Source organism: Chrysochloris asiatica, unplaced genomic scaffold (genome assembly GCF_000296735.1).
Source record: "Chrysochloris asiatica unplaced genomic scaffold, ChrAsi1.0 scaffold00100, whole genome shotgun sequence".
Classification (NCBI taxonomy): domain Eukaryota; kingdom Metazoa; phylum Chordata; class Mammalia; order Afrosoricida; family Chrysochloridae; genus Chrysochloris; species Chrysochloris asiatica.
In genome coordinates this window covers 1476784-1497292 of record NW_006408618.1, presented here as the reverse complement: position 1 = coordinate 1497292, position 20509 = coordinate 1476784, and the positions used below count along the sequence as shown (strand labels likewise).

The 20509-nt window shown below is 36.4% G+C and overlaps 1 protein-coding gene across 3 annotated transcripts in view; it reads right to left on the bottom strand.

Moving 5' to 3' along the window:
- The window catches only part of SUCO (SUN domain containing ossification factor), a 142753-nt gene that overhangs the window by 47937 nt on the left and 74307 nt on the right, over positions 1–20509 (bottom strand). For all 3 annotated transcript variants that reach the window (XM_006867051.1, XM_006867050.1, XM_006867049.1), the window contains 6 exons: positions 14778–14929; positions 12813–12950; positions 12432–12582; positions 7528–7648; positions 6273–6397; positions 5749–5816 (listed from right to left, as the gene is read on the bottom strand). In XM_006867051.1, coding sequence (XP_006867113.1) covers positions 5749–5816; positions 6273–6397; positions 7528–7648; positions 12432–12582; positions 12813–12950; positions 14778–14929 — 755 coding nt within the window. The remainder of the gene's footprint in view (positions 1–5748; positions 5817–6272; positions 6398–7527; positions 7649–12431; positions 12583–12812; positions 12951–14777; positions 14930–20509) is intronic.

Below are 20509 nucleotides of genomic sequence, written 5' to 3'. Positions count from 1 at the left end.
GAAAGCGCTGTAAGAACAATCAAATAAGATAGATACAGCATTGGAAACAATTCAAAACCTTCAGAAAGAGGTCCAAATGTTCAATAATAGAATATCAGAAATGGGCAATACACTAGAAGGGCAAAAGAGTAGAACAGAAGAGATGGAAGGCAGAACTAGTGAGCTGGAAGACAAATCTCTCAATACCACTAAGATAGAACAAGCAGAAAAACGGATAAAAAAAATCTGAGGAAGGTCTAAGATTCATGTTGCACAACATGAAGAGGAATAACTAAGAATTATCAGCATTCCAGAATAGGAAGAATCACATAAGTCCACAGAGGAAATAGTTGTAGAACTGCTGGATGAAAATTTCTCTTACATTCTGAAAAGTGAAAAGATAAACATTCAAGAAGCTCAACAAACCCCAGGAAGGATAGACCTTAAAAGAAAATCACCGAGACATATCATAATCAAGCTCTCCAAAATAAAAGATAAGGAGACACTCATGAAAGCAGCTAGGGAAAAGAGATGCGTTGCATACAAAGGCAAGCAAGTCAGATTAAGCTCGGATCTCTCAGCAGAAACCACGCAGGCAGGAAGGCAATGGGGAGACATATATAAAACCCTGAAAGAAAAAACCTGCCAACCAAGAATCCTTTACCAGGCAAGGCTATCAATCAAATATGAAGGTATAATCAAAACATTCCAAGATAAACAGAATCTAAGTGATTTTGCCAAAGCCACCCTGAGCTACAAAACATCTTAAAGGCAGTTCTGTGGTCTAAGAACTAACAAGAACAGACAACCACCAGATATTGACATACGTGGCAGCACCTCCCAGACTAAATCAACAGATGAAGAGTCGAGATCAGAACAAAACTATAACAACAAACTCGGAGAATCTGGGAGGTCAGTCTATGATCAAAACAATTACAATGTGAAAGAAGGTAAACACTTTGGAACAGAGATCCAGATGGTGAGAAGGTCAGGTAGATTACAGGACAAAATAGACTGCACTAAATGGAGGGAAAAGTTAATGGAACATAAAGTAACCTCAAAGAAAATTAACACTTTGCAACATACCAAGAAAATGAAAATCCAAGAAGAACATGGAAACATTAAAATTATGAGGAAACTCACAAAAAAGAACACAAAAACCATGAACTCAGCACAGGAAGAAATGCAGAACAAAGAAAGTAGCAACACCACAAAAAAATCAAACATAATGGCAGCAATTAATTCATACCTATCGATAATTACACTGAATGAAAACTGATTAAATACACCAGTTAAGAGGTGGAGGATAGCGGAATAGATAAGAAAACAAGATTTTTCAATATGCTGTCTATCAGAGATACATCTTACACACAGAGACAAAAACAGATTAAAAATCTAAGGATGGAAAAAAATATACCAAGCTAATTGCAATAAAAAACAAACAGGAGTGGCAGTACTAATCTCCGATTTTAAAAGAAAAAAAGCTAAAGTGAATACAGAGAAATACTGTTAACGGATAGTACATGGAGGGGATAATAATCATTGTAATGAAACAAAGTGTATGATTTCTTGAATATAAAACTGATGATCTGCCCTTAAACATTCACTCAATCCACAATAAAAACCTTACACAACAACAACAAAAATGATCTAGAGACTTTGTACTTATTGATATGTAAAGGTGCCACAAAATACTGCTGCTTAGGTAAAAAACTTAAATATAGTTCCATGTGTGTAAAATAAAATTGCTTGGGGAACAGAAATATCTTAACACTTTAATCAATGCTATAATAGTGGGTTGCTGTAGGATAAGCACTAGACTGCTAACCACAAGGCTCCCTGGAAACCCTATGAATCAGAACCAACTCAACGGCACCTAGCAACAACATAATAATAGTAAACTATTATATCAAATGAGATTATAAAGACAATTAAATGCTAAATATGTCAAGAATTTCAAATAACATTGTGTTTACTCTTGGATAGAAAAAAATCACGTTACAAAAGCTTGCCTATCTTTAACTGCTAAATATTTTACTCTGGGTAAGAAACCATTTTAGTGATGTCTATCCACTCTTTGGAGTCTTGGTGTGGTGCGGTGGGTTAACACGCCAGACTGCAAAGCTATTTGAACTGCAAGGTCGGTGGTTCAAGCTCACCAACTGCTCCTTGGAAACCCTATACAGGATTGCTATGGGTCAGGACCGACTCGATAGCACTTAACAACAACAACAACAATCTATTCTTTAATTCACATAACTGCAAGGAGTATTATCTCCATTTTTAGAATCTTTCAATATATTATTTATTGCCTACACCACATTCCTTCCTTCCTTTTAGTAAAAGATCCCTCAATTTGTAGCTAAGCATATAGGTGTTCACCAAAGACTGTATTTCCCAACCTTGGCCACATTGCAAAAAAACGAAACAAGATCAGTATATCTCACAAAATATACAAAAATGAACTTAACAGGGATTAAAGACCTAAACACAAAAACAAACAAACAAACAAAAATCACACACAAAAAGAAAGTTACACAGATCTCAATAAAGATCCTAAAACAACTTGCAAACCTGAATTTAAAGCCTAGAACTATAAAGATCATCAATGAAAAAACAGGGACAAACTTAGGGACTGTGATACATGGCATAAACACACTATCAAACATAGGTGAAAACATACTAACAGAAGACAAAATAGACGATTGAACCTTCCAAAAATCTATGTATTCAAAGGATTTCACCAAATGAGTAAAGAGAATCCAAAGACTAGGAAAAAAGGTTTAGAAATGACATATCAGACAAAGTACTCTCCAAAATTTATAGAACATTTTAAAGCCTCAACAAGAAGATGATAAATAGTCCAATTAAAAAATGGGGAGAGAACATGAACAGACACTGCACCAAAGAAGACATTCACACAGTCAACAAACATATGAAGAAATATTCATAATCATTAGCCATTGTTGTTTTTAAGTGCTGTCGAGTCGATTCCAACCAATAGCGAGCATGTGTAGGATTTCTGAGGAATGGCTGGTGAGCTTGAACTGCTGACCTTGCACTCCAGCGCACTAGATGACACAGCACCACGAGGAGACACAAATCAAAACAACAATGATATAATGACTCCAACATTAATAGCAAAGTTCAAAATATTGGGGGGAAAAATAAGAAAATGACAAACATCACAATAGAAAACTGAAAAAAGACTGGACAAGCACTGCAGAGGAGAAGAAAATTGAATTGTGACTAGGAATTGGTATAAACTCTATAGCATATCTTGTGAAGCAAAGTTATTCCAACACCAGCATGATCACGTAACAGCTGTTCAATGAACACACAACGGATGAGTAAATGAACACCCAATTCTGACTCATAGCGACCCTGTATAAGGTATCCAAAGTTGTAAATCTTTATGGACGCAGAAAGCCTCATCTTTCTCCCAAGGAGCAGCTGGTGGGTTTGAACTTCAGATTTTGTGTTAACTTGTCCAGTTCTTATTCTACAATACTACCAGGGCACTTTGAATAGGAAGATTCAATATTTTTAAATGACAGGAGGCATCTAAAACCTAAAACAAAAAACAATGGGACAAAAATACTCTAGAAATGTCTAAAGATGATGAGGTATATATAAGCTTACTCTGCCAGAGTTTTGAAGATTTATTAAGCTTCAGTGAGACAATGTAGTCCTATAATTAGGTAGGGACACCACCTTAAAGCAGGTGAAATCAGTTACAGATGTTCTGAAGCTCTTTAATCACAAATCCAAAAGACACATACATAAAAATGCAAAAAATAAAATGTGTAGTAAAAATATATATTTATTATTAATACACATATAAGCACATATATAAACATTCATGCCACCTGGCAGAAACATTTATAAGTAAGCATTTATGGTCACTTATTCTGAAAACCAGAATAAAACCAAAAGGACTGATTTAGATGACTTCATCCCTGTGTATCTTTGCTTGAAATACAAACTTTTGTAGATTGACTACTAACCACAAGGTTGGCGGTTCTAATCTATTAGCAGTTCCTAGGAAACCATATACTGGGTGGCTTTGAGTCAGAAACAACTCCTAGGCACTTAAAAACAACAACAACAACAATACAGGCTCTTAAGGACCCCTTGTGGGACAATGGCTACGTGCACAGCTGCTAACCGAAAGGTCAGTTTGAATCACTAGCTGCTCTGTACAAGAAAGCTGTGGTAGTCTGCTGCCATAAGATTTATAGACTTGGAAACGCTATAGGGTAAGTAGTTCTATAGCACTGCTATGCGTCAGAGTCCATTTGAAAGCAATGGGTTTGGTTTATGTTTTATACAGGCTTTTACAAATAAAAATAAAACTTCAAAAATAGCACTTCAATTATAATCTCAATGAACAAATATCCTAAAATTCCACCCACAGGCCTAAAATGACATGAGCAAAATGAAAGATTTAAAAATTATCCCTTAATGTTCTTGGTTTACTATTAATTTCCAAGTCAAACCTAACCCTAAATATATATATGAGTGTTTGTGTATATGTGTGTGTTTTCCATTAGGTGCACATTTCCAAAAGGAGTGACAGCGAAAAATAGGAAGAATTGGCACTCTCTAAGGTTTAAAATACAATGCTTAGATTAAAAAATATACAAGGGTCTTCAAAAATTCATGGAATTAAGCAATAATAAAATTTTTCCACAAACTTTTTGAAGCCTCCCTCACATATATATTTATATAGTATATTAGTAAATCAACAAAAACAAATGCTTTTGAACAACAAAATCAAATTAATTTTTTTAAAGTGTTGACATATTACATAAAATTTCCCCCAAAATCCATTCCTTTTCCTGTATTAAGGCAGAATAATGGGCCTGGTCACTGAAGCCAAAATTATGAAAGATTCCCTACATGTCTACCTCTCCCTTCATATTCAATTACTGTAATAATCAAGAACTGTCAATTTTATGTTATTAATGTTTTCCAAAGATACCCCCAACACCCCTGTATCCTAACTACCAATGCCTTCATTAAAACCCTCATTTCCCATCTAAGACTATAACAACAGGTTTCTAACTGGTTTCCCTGCTTCCAGTTGTATTTTACTATAAGACATCCTTTGAGGACAAGTCTTAAAATGACTTGTCATTTCTTTATTTAAAAACAAATGCTATACTCCATGGCCTTTAACAAAAAGCTTTTTTGTTTTTTTCCCCTTAAGCTGGATATACACAACATCTGAAGGTCTGGTTATTGCTGAACAAAGTCTAAGCTCTCATCTTCTATCACTACTCTAATTGTACTTTCATTCTTGTCATGCCTAAAAGGACTACTCCAGGCTGTTTCTATCAATAGTTGCCAAGAAGAGATATGCTCCTTTCAACACTATCCCCATATTCTTACATTTTCTTACTATCTTTGGCTCCCTGATCTGCCAAGGCATATGAATCCTTCAAGATTCAGCTCAGGTTTTACTTCTTCCTGAAAGCCCTCCCTTCTCCCATTTCTGTATCAGTTTTGTTCCTATGATACCAATACGCTCTCAACAGAACTTTTTATACTACTTAATCGTTGTTTGACCAGCTCTGATCATTGTTTTTGATGACCTTAAAAGGAAACTCATTTTGTCTTCAGTTCTGTTCCCTAAAAGCTAAGCATGATAACACAGTACAGGCACCAATGAATCAAAAATACTTACTGAACAATTACATGAATAAATCAATCTTCACAAATATGTACATAAACAGAATGTGCTTTAAAATTTCTTATATTACTTACCAAATTTTAGTGCTGCAAGGATTCAGCATATAAAGATCCATATTTTCTATAAGAATAGCAGATGTGCTCTATTTTAAAAGAGGGGAAGGGATAAATTATTTAAGTAAGATTAATAAAATGTATTTATTTCACCTCTAATGTTTTCTAGGGATTTCTGTATTTTTAGATGCTAGAATAAATCTAAGACATTGGAAAGAACACATATTTGAAAACATTAAAATGACTAAAATCTACTAGTAGGGCCAGAAAGCCAAATTACCTGTACAACCAAACATTTAAAATTCAGTGTCTGTTACTATAAGGAAAAAATTATCTAATAGCTGTTTCCTTTTTTATAATGTCACAGGTTCTAAAAGCTAAAACACAGAGAGCAATCAAATGTTAATCAAAATAACTAAGAAGTCATACAGGAAAATATCTAACTTTTTATTGAATGAGGAATATAATAAATTCATGTTAGAAGAGTACCTAGTAAACAAACCACTGCCTATATGTAATGAAGTTACTCATTAACACTCACATACCTTGGCTTCCGGATTAGCTGCCAAAATCTTGGCACCACATTCTACTGAGGCGTAATTATTTCGATTTTTCTGGACTTTTTTGGTAGCATGTTGACCCCCATTAGAAGTTGGATGCATTGACTGACCTGCAGACAAACCTTATTATAAACATATTTATGTGGTCATTATAATCGAAAATACCTTCAGCAGTACAATTGATTCTCAAAATTAACAGGGTACCTTCTAGAGAAGAACAGGTTTTAATGCCTACCAATATTATTTTTTTACTTCATTGCAATCTTTTTTAAATATTTTTTTAAATTTTTTACTTCATTGCAATCTTTTTTAAGTATCTCCAATAAACTACCAAAGTCATTATTATTTATGTCTAAATAGTATAACTCACTACATAAAAATAAAAAATTAAAACTACATAATTATGTCATTGTTATGTGTTATCATCAAGTAGGTTCTGACTCACAGCAATCTTATTTAGAGTTTCTAAGGAGCAGCTGGTGGGTTTGAACCACTGTCCCATATCCTACAGTGCTACACTAGGACTTACCCCTATGTAATTTATCTGTAGGTTAATGTGCCAGACTGCAAAGCCATTTGAACTGCAAGGTCGGTGGTTCAAGCTACCCAGGTGCTTCTCAGAAACCCTATACAGGGTCACTATGGGTTGGAAATTACTCACACAACAGCACTTAACAACAACAACAACAATTTATCAATACACAGTGGTAATCAACAACTAAGGAGCTCTGGTGGTGAAACAGTTAAGCACATAACTGCTAACTGAAAGGTTGCCTATTAGAACACATCCAGTGGTGTGTGCCAGAAAGCCCTGGTCATCTGCTTGCATAATGATTAAAACCAAATCCTTGAGTCAATTCCAACTCACAGCAACCCTCTACGACAGAGTAGAACTGCCCCAAAGGATTCCCAAGGCTGTAAATCTTTTATGAACGCTAACTGCCACATTGTTCTCCCATGAAGCAACTTGGAGGTTCAAACATTTTGGATAGCAGACAAGCACTTAAACATGTTATAGCAAAGAAAACCCTATGGGACAGTTCTACTCTGTAACATATGAACTGGAATAGATACCACCCAACAACAATAATTACCTGTAAGTGGCATCTTTTAAAACATTTCAAAGTAAGTTTATTTCAGTAATTCAAAAGATAAAAGCAAGTTTAATCTATCCTCTTAAAAACAATACAACAAAAAATGAGGGTGGGGTGAGGTGGGGTGATGATCCAGACTTGCTTACTTTTTTCTTTCTCAACTTCCATAACTTTTTTCTTCCATTCATCAAATGTTGGGATATCTTCTGGATCTTTGGAATTTGCTACAGAAGGGTCAATTTCACCTGGCTTTTTATAATCAGAACTCTGAAAAGAATGTCAAAATTGAACAGATTTCAGCTTTCAAAGACTACAGATTAATAAATTACAAAGTGCAAATGTTGTAAGATTTATTTATTATAGGTTTTAATTTTTAAAATGAATAACAGTATTTTGGAAAAAATAGGTAAAACTAAACAGTTGGATTTACTTAAAAGTTGAGTTTCTCTTGAAAGAATTCACACCATTTACCTACGAGTCTCACATGTTGGCAATATAAGCATGAACTGTGAAAGATCTTATATTATTAGCAAACAATTATAAACATTATAAACAAATCAGACATTCTAATTGAAATGTACCTACTTTAAAACTTAACTCTAAACAATGCATATATTTAAGGACACAATGTAATGTGGTGGTGCTGGTGGTAGTGGTGCTGGTGGTTCTGTGCCGTGGAACCAGGTCCGACTCATAGTGATGCTATACAGGGTTTTCAAGGCTATATATCTTTACGGGAACAAAATGTCTCATCTTTCTTCCATGGAACCTCTGGTAGTTTCGAACAGCTAACAGTGAGATTAACCGCCCAATTTGTAATCACTACGTGACCAGAGCTCTTTAAAGGTAATATAATTTTCATAAATGCTTAACAAGTACTATATGCATAAAAATCTTAGGCAGTTTTAAAACCTAAATATAAAAAAAAATAAATAATTTTAATAAGGTGGAGAAATCATAAATATTTTTTTAAATATACATTTGTTTAGATTAAAATAAAAAAGCAAATTCATCCAAAGATCATAAACTACATAGATCATTAGTTACACACTGACAGAAGTATTTGCAACACATTTAGTTGACAAACCAATTATAAAGAGTGCCTACAAATCAGTAAGAGGGAAGGGAAGCAAAGAATATGAACAATAAATTCAACAGAGAAAACAAAACTAAACGTGCCCAATCTCAGTAGTAAGAAGGGAATGTAAATAAAAATTACAAATGTGCCACATAAATTATACTAAGTGACATATTTGTTGGGCCACGGGAAATCTATTAGATTGATGAAGGGAATCCAAAATGTGGCAATATTAAAGATGTGCAAACCCAACAATGTCTTAGCTATGTATATATGGCAAATAAAAATGCACATATGGGCCAAAGAAACTAAGCATACAAATGTTCATGCAGTATTGTTTGTTTCAAAAATTAGAACCAAACGAAACATCCAGTAATTGAAGAATGACAAATTATGGCAAAGTAGAACCAGGGCTTTGAACCAGTTCAAGAGAGTTCAGTAATTGTCATTATCAACAAGAACAGAGTCCTGATGACAATGTTGTTCTCCAAAAGTCCTTCCACAATCTTTCCTCCTGAGTTCAAGAGCCTGGCACAGGAGACTAGATTATTAGCGTCTGGAGAACAAAGCGTAGTCAGTTTCCATCTTTAAGTACAGCACAACTGTTTGTTTTCTACTTGTATAAAAATACTATGGTCAATAGATTTGGTTGCTATGCACACATAGCATTTGTTTACTACAATGATTATTGAACCAGTTTGAAGCCCTGAGTAGAACGGATGATCAAAGCAATAACAAAAAATGGATGCATCTCAAAAACAAGGTTGAGTAAAGAATAAATAAGAATGATTTTTTTTTTCCTCAAAATATACCATGCAGCAGTATGTATTCTTTATAGTTCTAAACTATTTTCTAAAAGGAAATAATACCAAATCCCATGTGGTGTTTGTAACTAAAGATGAGAGAATAAATGTAATCTGTATTGTTTTTTCCTTAAGCTGAATAATGAACACACAGATGATCATTCCATTATTTGTTTTTCAGATTTGTACATGATGAATTTATTAACAATGTTTTGAGAAGTATACAAAATCTACTTACCCAGCTAGATTTTATAAATAGCAAAACACATTCAGTAAATACATATGTTATATCAGGACATAATTTTATCACTAGTAGTAAATACTGGTAGCTTCTAGAACTGTAATTTCCTTCGTTCTTAAAAGAAAGTAAAATTATTCCTAAACACTGCCTATGCAGTTCTGTCCTCACACAATTCCCATGAAGGAATGTTTTATAGAAAAAGCTAAATAAGTTAACTAGCTTAGTACATCTGGCTATTTAAAAAGCACACAGCAGAAATTGAAGTTTTAAGAATTAAGTGTTACTGCTGTTGTGTTCTGTCGAATTGGTTCCAACCCACATCGACCCTATACAGGGTTTCCAAGAACAGCTGGTGGGTTTGTACTGCCAACCTTCTGGTTTCCAGTCCAGGGCTTATCCTACAGAGTCACAACTGTTATGGCAGTTAGGTGCTATCGAGATGATTCCAACTCATAGCAACCTGTATAGGGTTTCCAAGGAGCAGTTGGTCGGTTTGAACTGTTGACCTTGTAGTTTGAAGTCTAGTGCTTATTTTACAGCACCACAATGTTGTTGTTGTTAAGTGCCGTTGAGTCGATTCCGACCCATAGTGAACCTGAACAGGGTTTCCAAAACTGTAAATCTTTACGGGAGCAGAAAGCCTCATCTTTCTCCTGCGGAGCAGCTGGTAATTTCAAACTGCTGACCTTGTGGTTCGCAGCCCAATCTGTAACCACTGTGCTACAGGAACCACTAATTAAATGAAATAAAAATCTAGTATAAATACAAAAAAATGAAACATATAGTGACAGAAATTAACCTAGCTGAGACACTTTCGAGTCTAAACTCTAAAGGAGTGGTAACAAAACACCAGAACAGACACCTTTTGAGGCCCAGACAAAGCAATCAGTATCTATGACCTCTGAACAAGGAACAGAACTAACCAATACAATAAAATCACCCTCGAAAGCACTGTCTAAACACATGGTAAATTCAAGCTGTTGGAGATCCTTTAGATAACACAAAGATCTATCCACCTGAAAATAAACTCTCCTGCACACTCACACAAAATTAACTGGGTTTATTACCATACACGGGATATTTCACACTGTGAACTCCTGGGTATTTCTCATTGTGTACTACTATTAACTCTGATGATAACGTATTTTGAGGTTTTTATTTATAAGGTAATTAGTACAGTTAGTATTATTCATACCTATTAGTACAGACTCACAGTTTAAGTCTCTTAGGTAATACAGATCAGTTTGCTACACAGTTGTTGTTAAGTGCCATCAAGTTGGTTCTGACTCACAGTGTCCCTGTATGAGGGTTTCTGAGGAGCAGGTGGTGGGTTTGAACTGCTGAACTTGTGGTCTGCAGTCCAATGCTGATCCTACAGCATCATACCAGAAATCTAATAGTAGAACAAGTAAATCCAGAACAAGGCTGGCTGCTACATATGAGGTTTGCATTTGATACATATGGCCCCTATACACTTGCTTTAATAGCTTGCAAATTTACTGACAGCTGTAATATTAACTGAATACCGTATGACTGATTTTGCTACATTGAGCAAACAGGTCTATCAAGATGTTAGACTAACTATGAAATGCTGAGTCCCTATATTTTTAAGAAGTACTACTATTAACCCATAAAGGAGCTCTGGTAGCGTAGTGGTTACGAATTGGGCTGAAAGCCTTAAGGTTAGCAGTTCGAAACTACCAGCCTCTCCACAGGAGAAAGACGAGGCTTTCTGCTCCCATAAGATTTACAGGCTAGGAAACCCTGTACAGGGTCGCTATGGGTCGGAAACGACTCAACAGCAGTTAACAATAACAACAACTAACCACAAGGATTCCTAGTGTAGCGCTGTGGGTTAATGCACTGGACTGTAATGTTAGCTTGAACAAAAGGGTCGGCGGTTCAAGCTCACCAGCTACTCCTTGGAAACCCTTTACAGGGTCGCTATGAGTCAGAACCAACTCAATGGCACTTAACAACAACAACTAACGACAAAGTCGGCAGGTCAAACCCACCAGCAGTTCCTCGGAAACCCTATAAAGTCAGAACTTACTAGATGGCACTTAACATCATAGAAAAAAGGAGTGCAGGTGGTACACTGGTTAAGCACTTGGCTACTAACTGAAAGGCTGGAGCTTCAGATTCACAAGCTGCTCTGTAGGCGAGAGCTGTGACAGTCTACTTCTGTGAAAGGTTTCAGCCTAGGAAACCCTATGTGCAGTTCTCCTCTATCCTATAGGGCTCTTATGAGTCGGGATCAACTTGATGGCAGCAGGTTTGCTTTTGTGGGTTTTATCATTCTAGAATGGTCTATTTACTTTCCAGTGCATTTTCCTCAGCACCACACCAGGGTTTATCACTGTCCTTTAATACTACTTGTTCTCCCTTTTGTTAAGTTCATGGCTGTTTTATTATTTGTTAAATTCATGAACAAGCCTGCATCTCTTTTAGCTATTGCTAATGTAAATGGAGCTTAAATTGCTGTGTCAACATTTCTTCAGGAAATTCTAAACTGGGCTCTATCTGAGTAAAGAACTCAGAAGGAAAAAAGAAAGCGAAAATACTACACTAGGATAAGCCCTGTCTTTATTATAAGAACCACACTCTGTAATACAACCTCTATTATATTTACTTTACTTGTATTTTACAAACAAATAAAAGTAAAAAGTCCCTTCAAAGTCATTCTGCTGAGTCTAAACTTCACCTTGTGTTATGGCATTAACTTACATTCCAAAGATATTTAGTAGTTACAGCTTCTTCTCTATAGCTCTCTAAGAAATGCAATAAGGATATAGTTGCATGTAAGTAAAGAGAGTTCAGACCTGAAACAAACTCTCTTATGGCAAATATGGTTAGAAAATTCCTACAAAATTACCTAATAATAAAAGTACAGTATTTAATTAAGTGATGGTCTAAGCATATACCTACCTCATTTTTTAGATTATCTGAAGCATTCAATGCAGATTTTGGATCACCACCACTCTGTTCGCTTGCTGAAACTTTTGATTCAAATTCTGATTTTGTTATCTTCCCTTTGCCATGTGAAGATGACACATTTTCTATATGCTGCCCAACAAGGCTATTTGAAACCAAAAGACATACAAATTTAGCCAGATGATAAATTCATACAAACTAGAATGCAATAGTTATCATATACAAGGTAAACCAAGAAAGAAGCTTAGAAGGATCAGCTCTCTCCCAATCATAAAGTACAATGAAAGTACAATGCATCATGTGCTAAAGTGCATTCAAATGTGAGACTACGTGATCACGTTATCATACAAAAGACAAACAACTGTCTACTCTCACCTTTCAGGTGGACTGACAAAGGAAGGTTGTTCAGCTGGAGCATTTGCATCAAGGGCTTCACCAACATCACAATTAGTTTCAGATTGCTCAATCACACTTGACTTGACTACAGGGACAGTACCAGATTTTTCTATTTCACTAAATAAAGAAATAAAAAACAAACAAACTCATGATTTAATGGGTTTAATATAAATTAAACAAGCCATTGGTGGTGGTTATGTGCCAGAACCGACTCATAGCGACCCTGTACATGGTTTCCGAGGCTGTAAATCTTTACGGGAGCAAAAAGCCTCCTCTTTCTCCCTCAGAACAGCTGGTAGTTTCAAACTGCTGACCTTAAGATTTGCAGCCCGATTCGTAACCACTACACTACCAGACCTCCTTAAACAAGCCATTAGTCATCTCCAAAACAAAATAAATTACATTATGAAAAAAGAATGCTTTACACAGTTCTATAGAGTATTTTCAAAAATCATTTATTTGAAATCACGTAAATTCAACTGTTGACTCATCGTGTCTTTGTCCTCAAATTACCAAATTTGAAAATAAAATATTATAAAGCTAATATTCAGTTTTATCAAACCTAAGATTTTTCAAAACATTTAATTCTAAATGTATGTTCATTAACAGTTAATTCATCTCAGTAATACACAGTATTTCAAGACATTGCACTAAAGTTCTTAGACACTTTTTGAATTTTATTTTAAACACATAAACCTTTAACATTTCCCCCCTTCTTCACCTCTATTTTATAATCAATTATATTTAGTATACTGAGAATAAGATATTCAGATATATATGTTGTTGTTGTTGTTGTTGTTGTTGTTATGTGCCGTGGAGTCAGTTTCCGACTCATAGAGACCCTACACAGGGTTCCCAAGGCTGTAAATCTTTACGGGAGCAGACCGCCTCATCTTTCTCCCACAGAACCACTGGTAGTTTATAACTGCTGACCTTGCGGCTCGCAGCCCAATTTGTAACCACTACGCTAATCTACTCAAATTAAGTTTTTAATTAAAAAAAATTTTTAAACATCATTATTTATAAACATGTCTGTTCTCTTGTCCCTCACTGGTAAAATTCCTAAATGGTAACTGTAATATATTTGTGTGTAACACCTTCCACTCAGCCCCTAGCATTCCTTAGAGCAGGTTTTTTAAAAGAGTCTGTGGTATAGTAATAGTAATGATAATAATATTCACTGTCACTTGTAAATATTTATACTATGTGTCAGACACTGGTCTATGCTCTTCATACATTATTAACTCATTTGATAAAGTAAACTCTTAATTTAAGAGAAGAGTACTTTGTTTTGGTGTTTGGAGAGTTGCTGAGTGAGAACTAGGAGGAGTACCTAACAGCTTTCTAAATTAAGGATATCCTAAATCTAAAAATTCTGACTATCTAGTATCAAGTTTGAAAATAGTAGGTACTCACACAGTAACAAAACAATGAATGGAAAGCAATAGGAATTCTAAAGAAAATGAAATTTTATACAGTCATTATGGTACTATAAGTTAAGTGCTGGAAGGAGCTCTAGTAGCGCAGTGGTTACGAATGGGGCTGCTAACCTCAGGGACAGCAGTTCAAAACTACCAGCTGTTCCACGGGAGAAAGATGAGGCTTTCTGCTCCCGTAAAGATTTAGAGCCTCGGAAACCCTGTACAGGGTCACTGTGAGTCAGAACCGACTCCACAGCAAATAACCACTATCAAGATAAGCGCAGGGACGCTAACTGCAAGGCTTCAAACCCACCAGCTGCTCCTTGGAAACCCTATAAAGGTTCACTGTGAGTCAGAACTGACTCAATGGCACTTAACAACAGCAATGTAAACAAAACAGAAAACACAATTAGGTCTGCTTTATAACAGAAATTTCAGACTTAACATCAAACTGATCCAACCAACCAAGAAATTTTTCTTTCATTAACTAATGAGATTATTTTTGTTCTTCGTAATGACTTACTCAGGCTTTGAGACTGGAGTGATCTCTGAGGTAGATGAGCTGGAAATATTTTCGACGTTTTCACTGCTCACATCCATGCTAGAAGAATCTTCATGTAGATTAATTGTAGGGAGTGTCTCAATCACAGGTGAACTTAACTTTGATTCTTTATTCTGCTTTAAAAATTTTTAATAAAAAAATTTGAAACAAATATACCCAGTACATGAAATGATGAGATTAATAAATCCTCTGTCTGATTTTACATAAAGTATGAGGGTTGAATCAAAAAGTATTGCTACTGTAGTTCCAGTTCATACACACACAAGTTTTTTCCCAAACAAAACACGTTTTTAAACCTATCTCTGTAACAAGTGGATGGCTGCAGATCGTTTTCTCAGGAATATACTTGTCTTATTATTATTAGAAAAGCCCTAGTAGCGCAGTGGATTACAAGCTGGGCTGTTAACCAATAGGTCAGCAGTGTGAATCTACAAGTCACTCCATGAGAGAAAGATGAGGCTTCGGGCTCCCATAAAGACGTGCAGCCTTGGAAACCTGAAGAGTTGGAACCAACTATGAGTTGGAACCAACTCCACAGTACACAACCACCGCCACCAATGTTCTCAGTTCTTGTAAAGTACTTTCGAGTTGGTTCTGACTCATAGCAACCCTATGTATGGTTTCTGAGAAGCGTATGGTAAGTTTGAACGACCGACCTTGCAGTTCAAGCCAACCTTTTGATTCAGTGCTTATCCTACAGTGCTACACCAGGATTCTCGTCTTGTTGTTGTTGTTATGTGCCGTGGAGTCGGTTCCGACTCATAGCGACCCTGTATAGGGTTTCTGAGGCTGGAAATCTTTACAGGAACAGAAAGCCTCATCTTTCTCCCGCGTTAGAGCTGGTAGTTTTGAACTGCTGACCTTGAAGTTTGCAGCCCAATTCGTAACCACTACGCTACCAGAGCTCCTTGTTAGGGTGCCTTAAAAAAAAAAAAAAACCAAGTCCAATCAAGACAGAGGCTTCCTAGAGAATGAACTGGGCCAGTTAAATTCAAGACAGAGGGGTCAGCTCAGGTTTCCTGAGATTCTGAAGGGATAACGTTGATAGGATAAGCACTAGACTGCTAATCATAAGGTCAACAGTTCAAACCCACCAGCTAGCTGCTCTAGGAAACCCTATACAGGATCACTATGAGTCAGATCTAACTTAACGGCACTTAATAACAACATTAAGAAGATGGCATCTCTGGATGGTCAAACTGTAACGTGCTCAACTACTAAAAAAAGATTGAAGGTTCAAATCTTGGAAGAAAGGACTGATGATCTACTTAAGAAAAACCACCATTCAAACCCCATGAAGCACAGTAGACTCTGACAAACATAATCACACTGAAGTTTGAGGTGACATACCAGCAATTGGTTTTTGTTTTGTTTTTTTTTGAAATAGAAATCCCATGAAAGTATGCAAAATAATACAATACAAAGTTCTTGCCCCTGAACAGTTTGAGATAATGTATATCGATAAACATTACAAAGGAGTTTATCATTCTTGCCATTTCTTCATCCATAAATGACCTGGACTATCACTCTACCATGTGAAATCTACCTAAAACTAAAAGTCATACTTGAAAACGTCTATCAGCATCTATCTCTCAAACCTAGGCAGAGTTAGCCATTCCCTACTTCCAGTCTTCCACTGCTCCCTGTAGACTTTGATCCCAACCTCATATGTCCTTCTTTATGTCTCCCTCCTTTCTTCAACTGTACTATTAAATGTTTTCAACAACACTACCTCGTTGTTGCTACTGCTTAGTTGATGTTGGGTCAGTTCTGACTCATGGCAATTCTGTATAGGGCTTCCAAGGAGCAAGTGGTAGTTTTGGAATACTGACTTTGTGGTTAACAGTCCAGTGCTTATCCTACAGCACCACCCAGTACCTACTAGTCATTTAAGGGCCTATTACGTATCATTAAAAGACACTACAGCTACAGTAATCAAAATAACTTGATTTTGATCAATGGGAGACACAGAATAGTGGAAAAGAATTGAGAATCCAGAAATAAATCCACCTACATCAGCACAACCAGTTTTCAACAAGTGGTCGATGTCTATTCAACAGAGAAGAAACATTTCCTTTAATTAACAGGGCTGGCAAAATTGGATATCCACTCAGAGAAAAATGAAACAGGACCCATACCTCACACCATACAAAAAAACCCAACTCAACTAGCTTGAAGACCTAAACGTTAAAAACTATAAAGTTCTTAGAAAAAACATGAGACCTAATTTTAAAATAAATTATTTAACACAACAACAAATGCATGGATTGGCACAGTGGCAGCAGCAATGGGTTCAAGTACAGCAATGTGTGGATGGTGTAGAACCAGGCAGTGTTTCATTCTGCTGTGCATAAGGTTGGCTAAGAGTCAGAACCAACTCTATGGCTCTTTAACAACATAAATGAATGAATGGCAGAAGACAAATTAGGTAACTGGGATCTCACAAAAACAAATTATTTGTGGCTCACCCACAAACTTTATCAAAAGAGTAAAAACTACAGACTGGGGGAAAATCTTTGGGAATATCTGATAAGAGTCTGATCTCTAAAATTATAGTAAACATCAACAACTGAAAAACAAAAAAAAATGCAATTTTTAAACTGGGCAAACAACATGAACATATACTTCACCAAAGAAGGCATTCAAGCAGTCAAGAAACATATGAAAGATGATCAATCATTAGCCAATGCTGCTTTGTTAAGTGTTGTCAAGTTGGTTCCAACTCACAGCAACACTGCATAGGTTTTCCAAGGAGCAGCTGGTGGGTTTGAAAAACTGACCTTGTGGTTACCTTATCACATAGCAACACACCAGGGATCCACAGCACCAGTTAGAAAGATGTAAATCAGAACTGTAATGAAATATCATTTCTTTGCTGCTAAGATCTTTTTTAAAATAAACAAGAAAACAACAAATGCTATAAAGGGTGTGCTGAGAACCTTCCACTCTTGGTAAAATTGTAAAACAGTACAAAGTATGGTACATCCTCAAAAAACTACATATAAAACTACCTTATGATCCAGCAATCCTACTTCTAGGTATAAACCCTAGAGATATCGTAGAGAAGACATGCACACACCTATGTTGATTGCCACATTATTCACAAAAGCAAAAAGATGGAAAAATGCCCATGAGTGAATAAATAAAGGAATGTGGTATACATGCAATGGAATACATGGCAGCCATAAAAAAAATTCTGAGTTCTCAAAATATATGACAACATGGAAGAATCTAGAGAACATTACACTGAGTGAAATAAGTTGATCACAAAAGGTCAAATTTTGGATGATCTCACTTCTATAAAAAGATCAGAACAGGTATACATACAGAAATCAATGATCATTGGTGGATACCAGGGATACACATTTGCTATATTTGATGATGGGAAAGTTAACAAAAGGTGGGTGGAGTCTGCACAGTTTGACCACAGTAAATGATGTGACTAAGAAAAAAAGCCATTTTAGTAAATGTCATGACACATACAATTTTACAACAACCTGAAAAAGTGCGTAAGGTTACATATGTTTGTATGCATACATGTGTATTATTATTATTATTATTAAGTGACGTTGAGTCAGTTCCAACTCACAGCAATCCTATATAAGGCTTTTCAAGAAGTGGCTGGTGGGTTTAGACTAAAGACCATGTGGTTAGCAGTCCAATGTTTATCCCCTAGCACCATACCAGGATTCCATACTTGCGTATACATATATGAGCATGTGTGCGTATTTGTTTGTTGTTGTTAAGTGCTGTCAAGTTGATTCCAACCCATAGCGACCCTGTAATAGGGTTTCTGAGGAGCAGCTGGTAGGCTTGAGCCACCGACCCTTGCAGTTCAAACGGCTTTACAGTCTGACTCATGGCCCACAGCGCCACACCAGGACTCCATATTTAGATGCAACTATGGCGTAGTGGTTATGAGTTGGGCTGCCAACCTCAAGGTCAGCAGTTCGAAACTACCAGCAGTTCCGTGGGAGAAAGATGAGGCATTCTGCTCTTGTAAAGATTTACAGCCCCGGAAACCCTGTGCAAGGTCACTATGAGTTGGAACTGACACCATGGTACTTAACAACAACATCATACGTATTGAGCAGGAGAGTCCTGGTGAGGTGCTATGGGTTAATGCGTCAAAATGCAAAGCCATGTGAACTACAAGGTCAGTAATTCAAGCACACCAGCTGCTCCTAAGAAACCCTATACAGGGTCGCTATGGGTCGGAATTCACTCAGTGGCACGTAACAACAACATATGTATTGAATGGGTTACTTATGTGGGTACATGCATATATATCCTTATATATAATAGAGCACATGGAGGCAGTTATGAATACTTCTGAGATATAACCAATACAAGACTAAAGCTTAGGACAATAGCCTTCAGGGACAACTTGATCAAATGGCATAATTGTTTTTGTTGTAAAGTGCCATCAAGTCAGTTCTGACCCATAGAGACCCTGTATAGTATTTCCAAGGAATGGCTGGTGGGTTTGAACTGCCGACTTTTCAGTTCAGAGGACTCTGCAGTCCAGCACATAAACCCACAGTACCACACCAGGACTTCATTAAAATAATAGATAGGCTCATAAAATAAAGAAAATCACCCAAGAACACTGCTATATTTACAAATCATCAATATGTATACCAGTCATTTTATTCTGAAGCAAAGATAAAAAGGGAAGGGGATATGGAATCACCAGAAATGAAATGATGAAAACGCTTACTGTAAAAATACAGACAGTGCAACTGAACAATGTGTAGAAAACTGTTCACTGGAAACCTAACTTGCTGTGTAAATTTTCACCAAATACACAGTAAAATATTAATTAAAAAGAAAAAATAATATCAAATGAAAGGTACTTATATTCAGATAAAGAGCGACTGGTCTTGAAAAAGAGGGCTTGAGCTAATATGGGAACAGAAAGGAAAAATGACGTACAGAGTCAGAAGAATACAGAGTGATCATTTAGGGAAATTATTTATATTGAAATGGAAAATCCACATACAAAAAAAAAATCTTTAGTTTGTATTTTTATAGTGGAGGTCTTGAGAAAAAGAAAATTATAGTATTCCTGTCTACAACAGGACTGTACAATGTAATCGTATACTGAGAGCCAAATTTTTCTAATCAAGCGTGGGGATTCTGTAGGGTAAGTACTGGACTGCTAACACAAGGTCAGCAGTGGGAGCCCACCAGCTATTCTGCAGGAGAAAGCTGAAACTTGTTGTTCCTGTAAAGATTTACAGCCTTGGAAATGCTATACAGGGTCACTATGATTCGGAATGGATCCTAGTATGATGCATAAGCAAAGGACCACAAGGTCGATTTGCTCCATAAGGTTGTTGTTGTTGATGTTAGGTGCCATCAAGTCGGTACCGACCCATAGTGACCTTATGCACAGCAGACCGAAACAGTGCCCGATCTGGGGCCAACCTCACTATTCTTGCCATGATTGAGTCCACCGATGCTGCCACTTGGCCAATCCATGTCGTTGGGGGTCTTCTTCCTTTTCTCTGATCCTCCACCTTACCAAACATGATATCCTTCTCCAGTGACTGGTCTCTCCTGACAATATGTCCAAAGTATGAGAGACAAGGTTTGGCCATCTTGGCCTCCAAGGAGCACTCTGGCTGCACTTCTTCCAAAACGGATCTATTGGTTATTTTGGCAGTCCATGACACTTTCAATATTCTCTA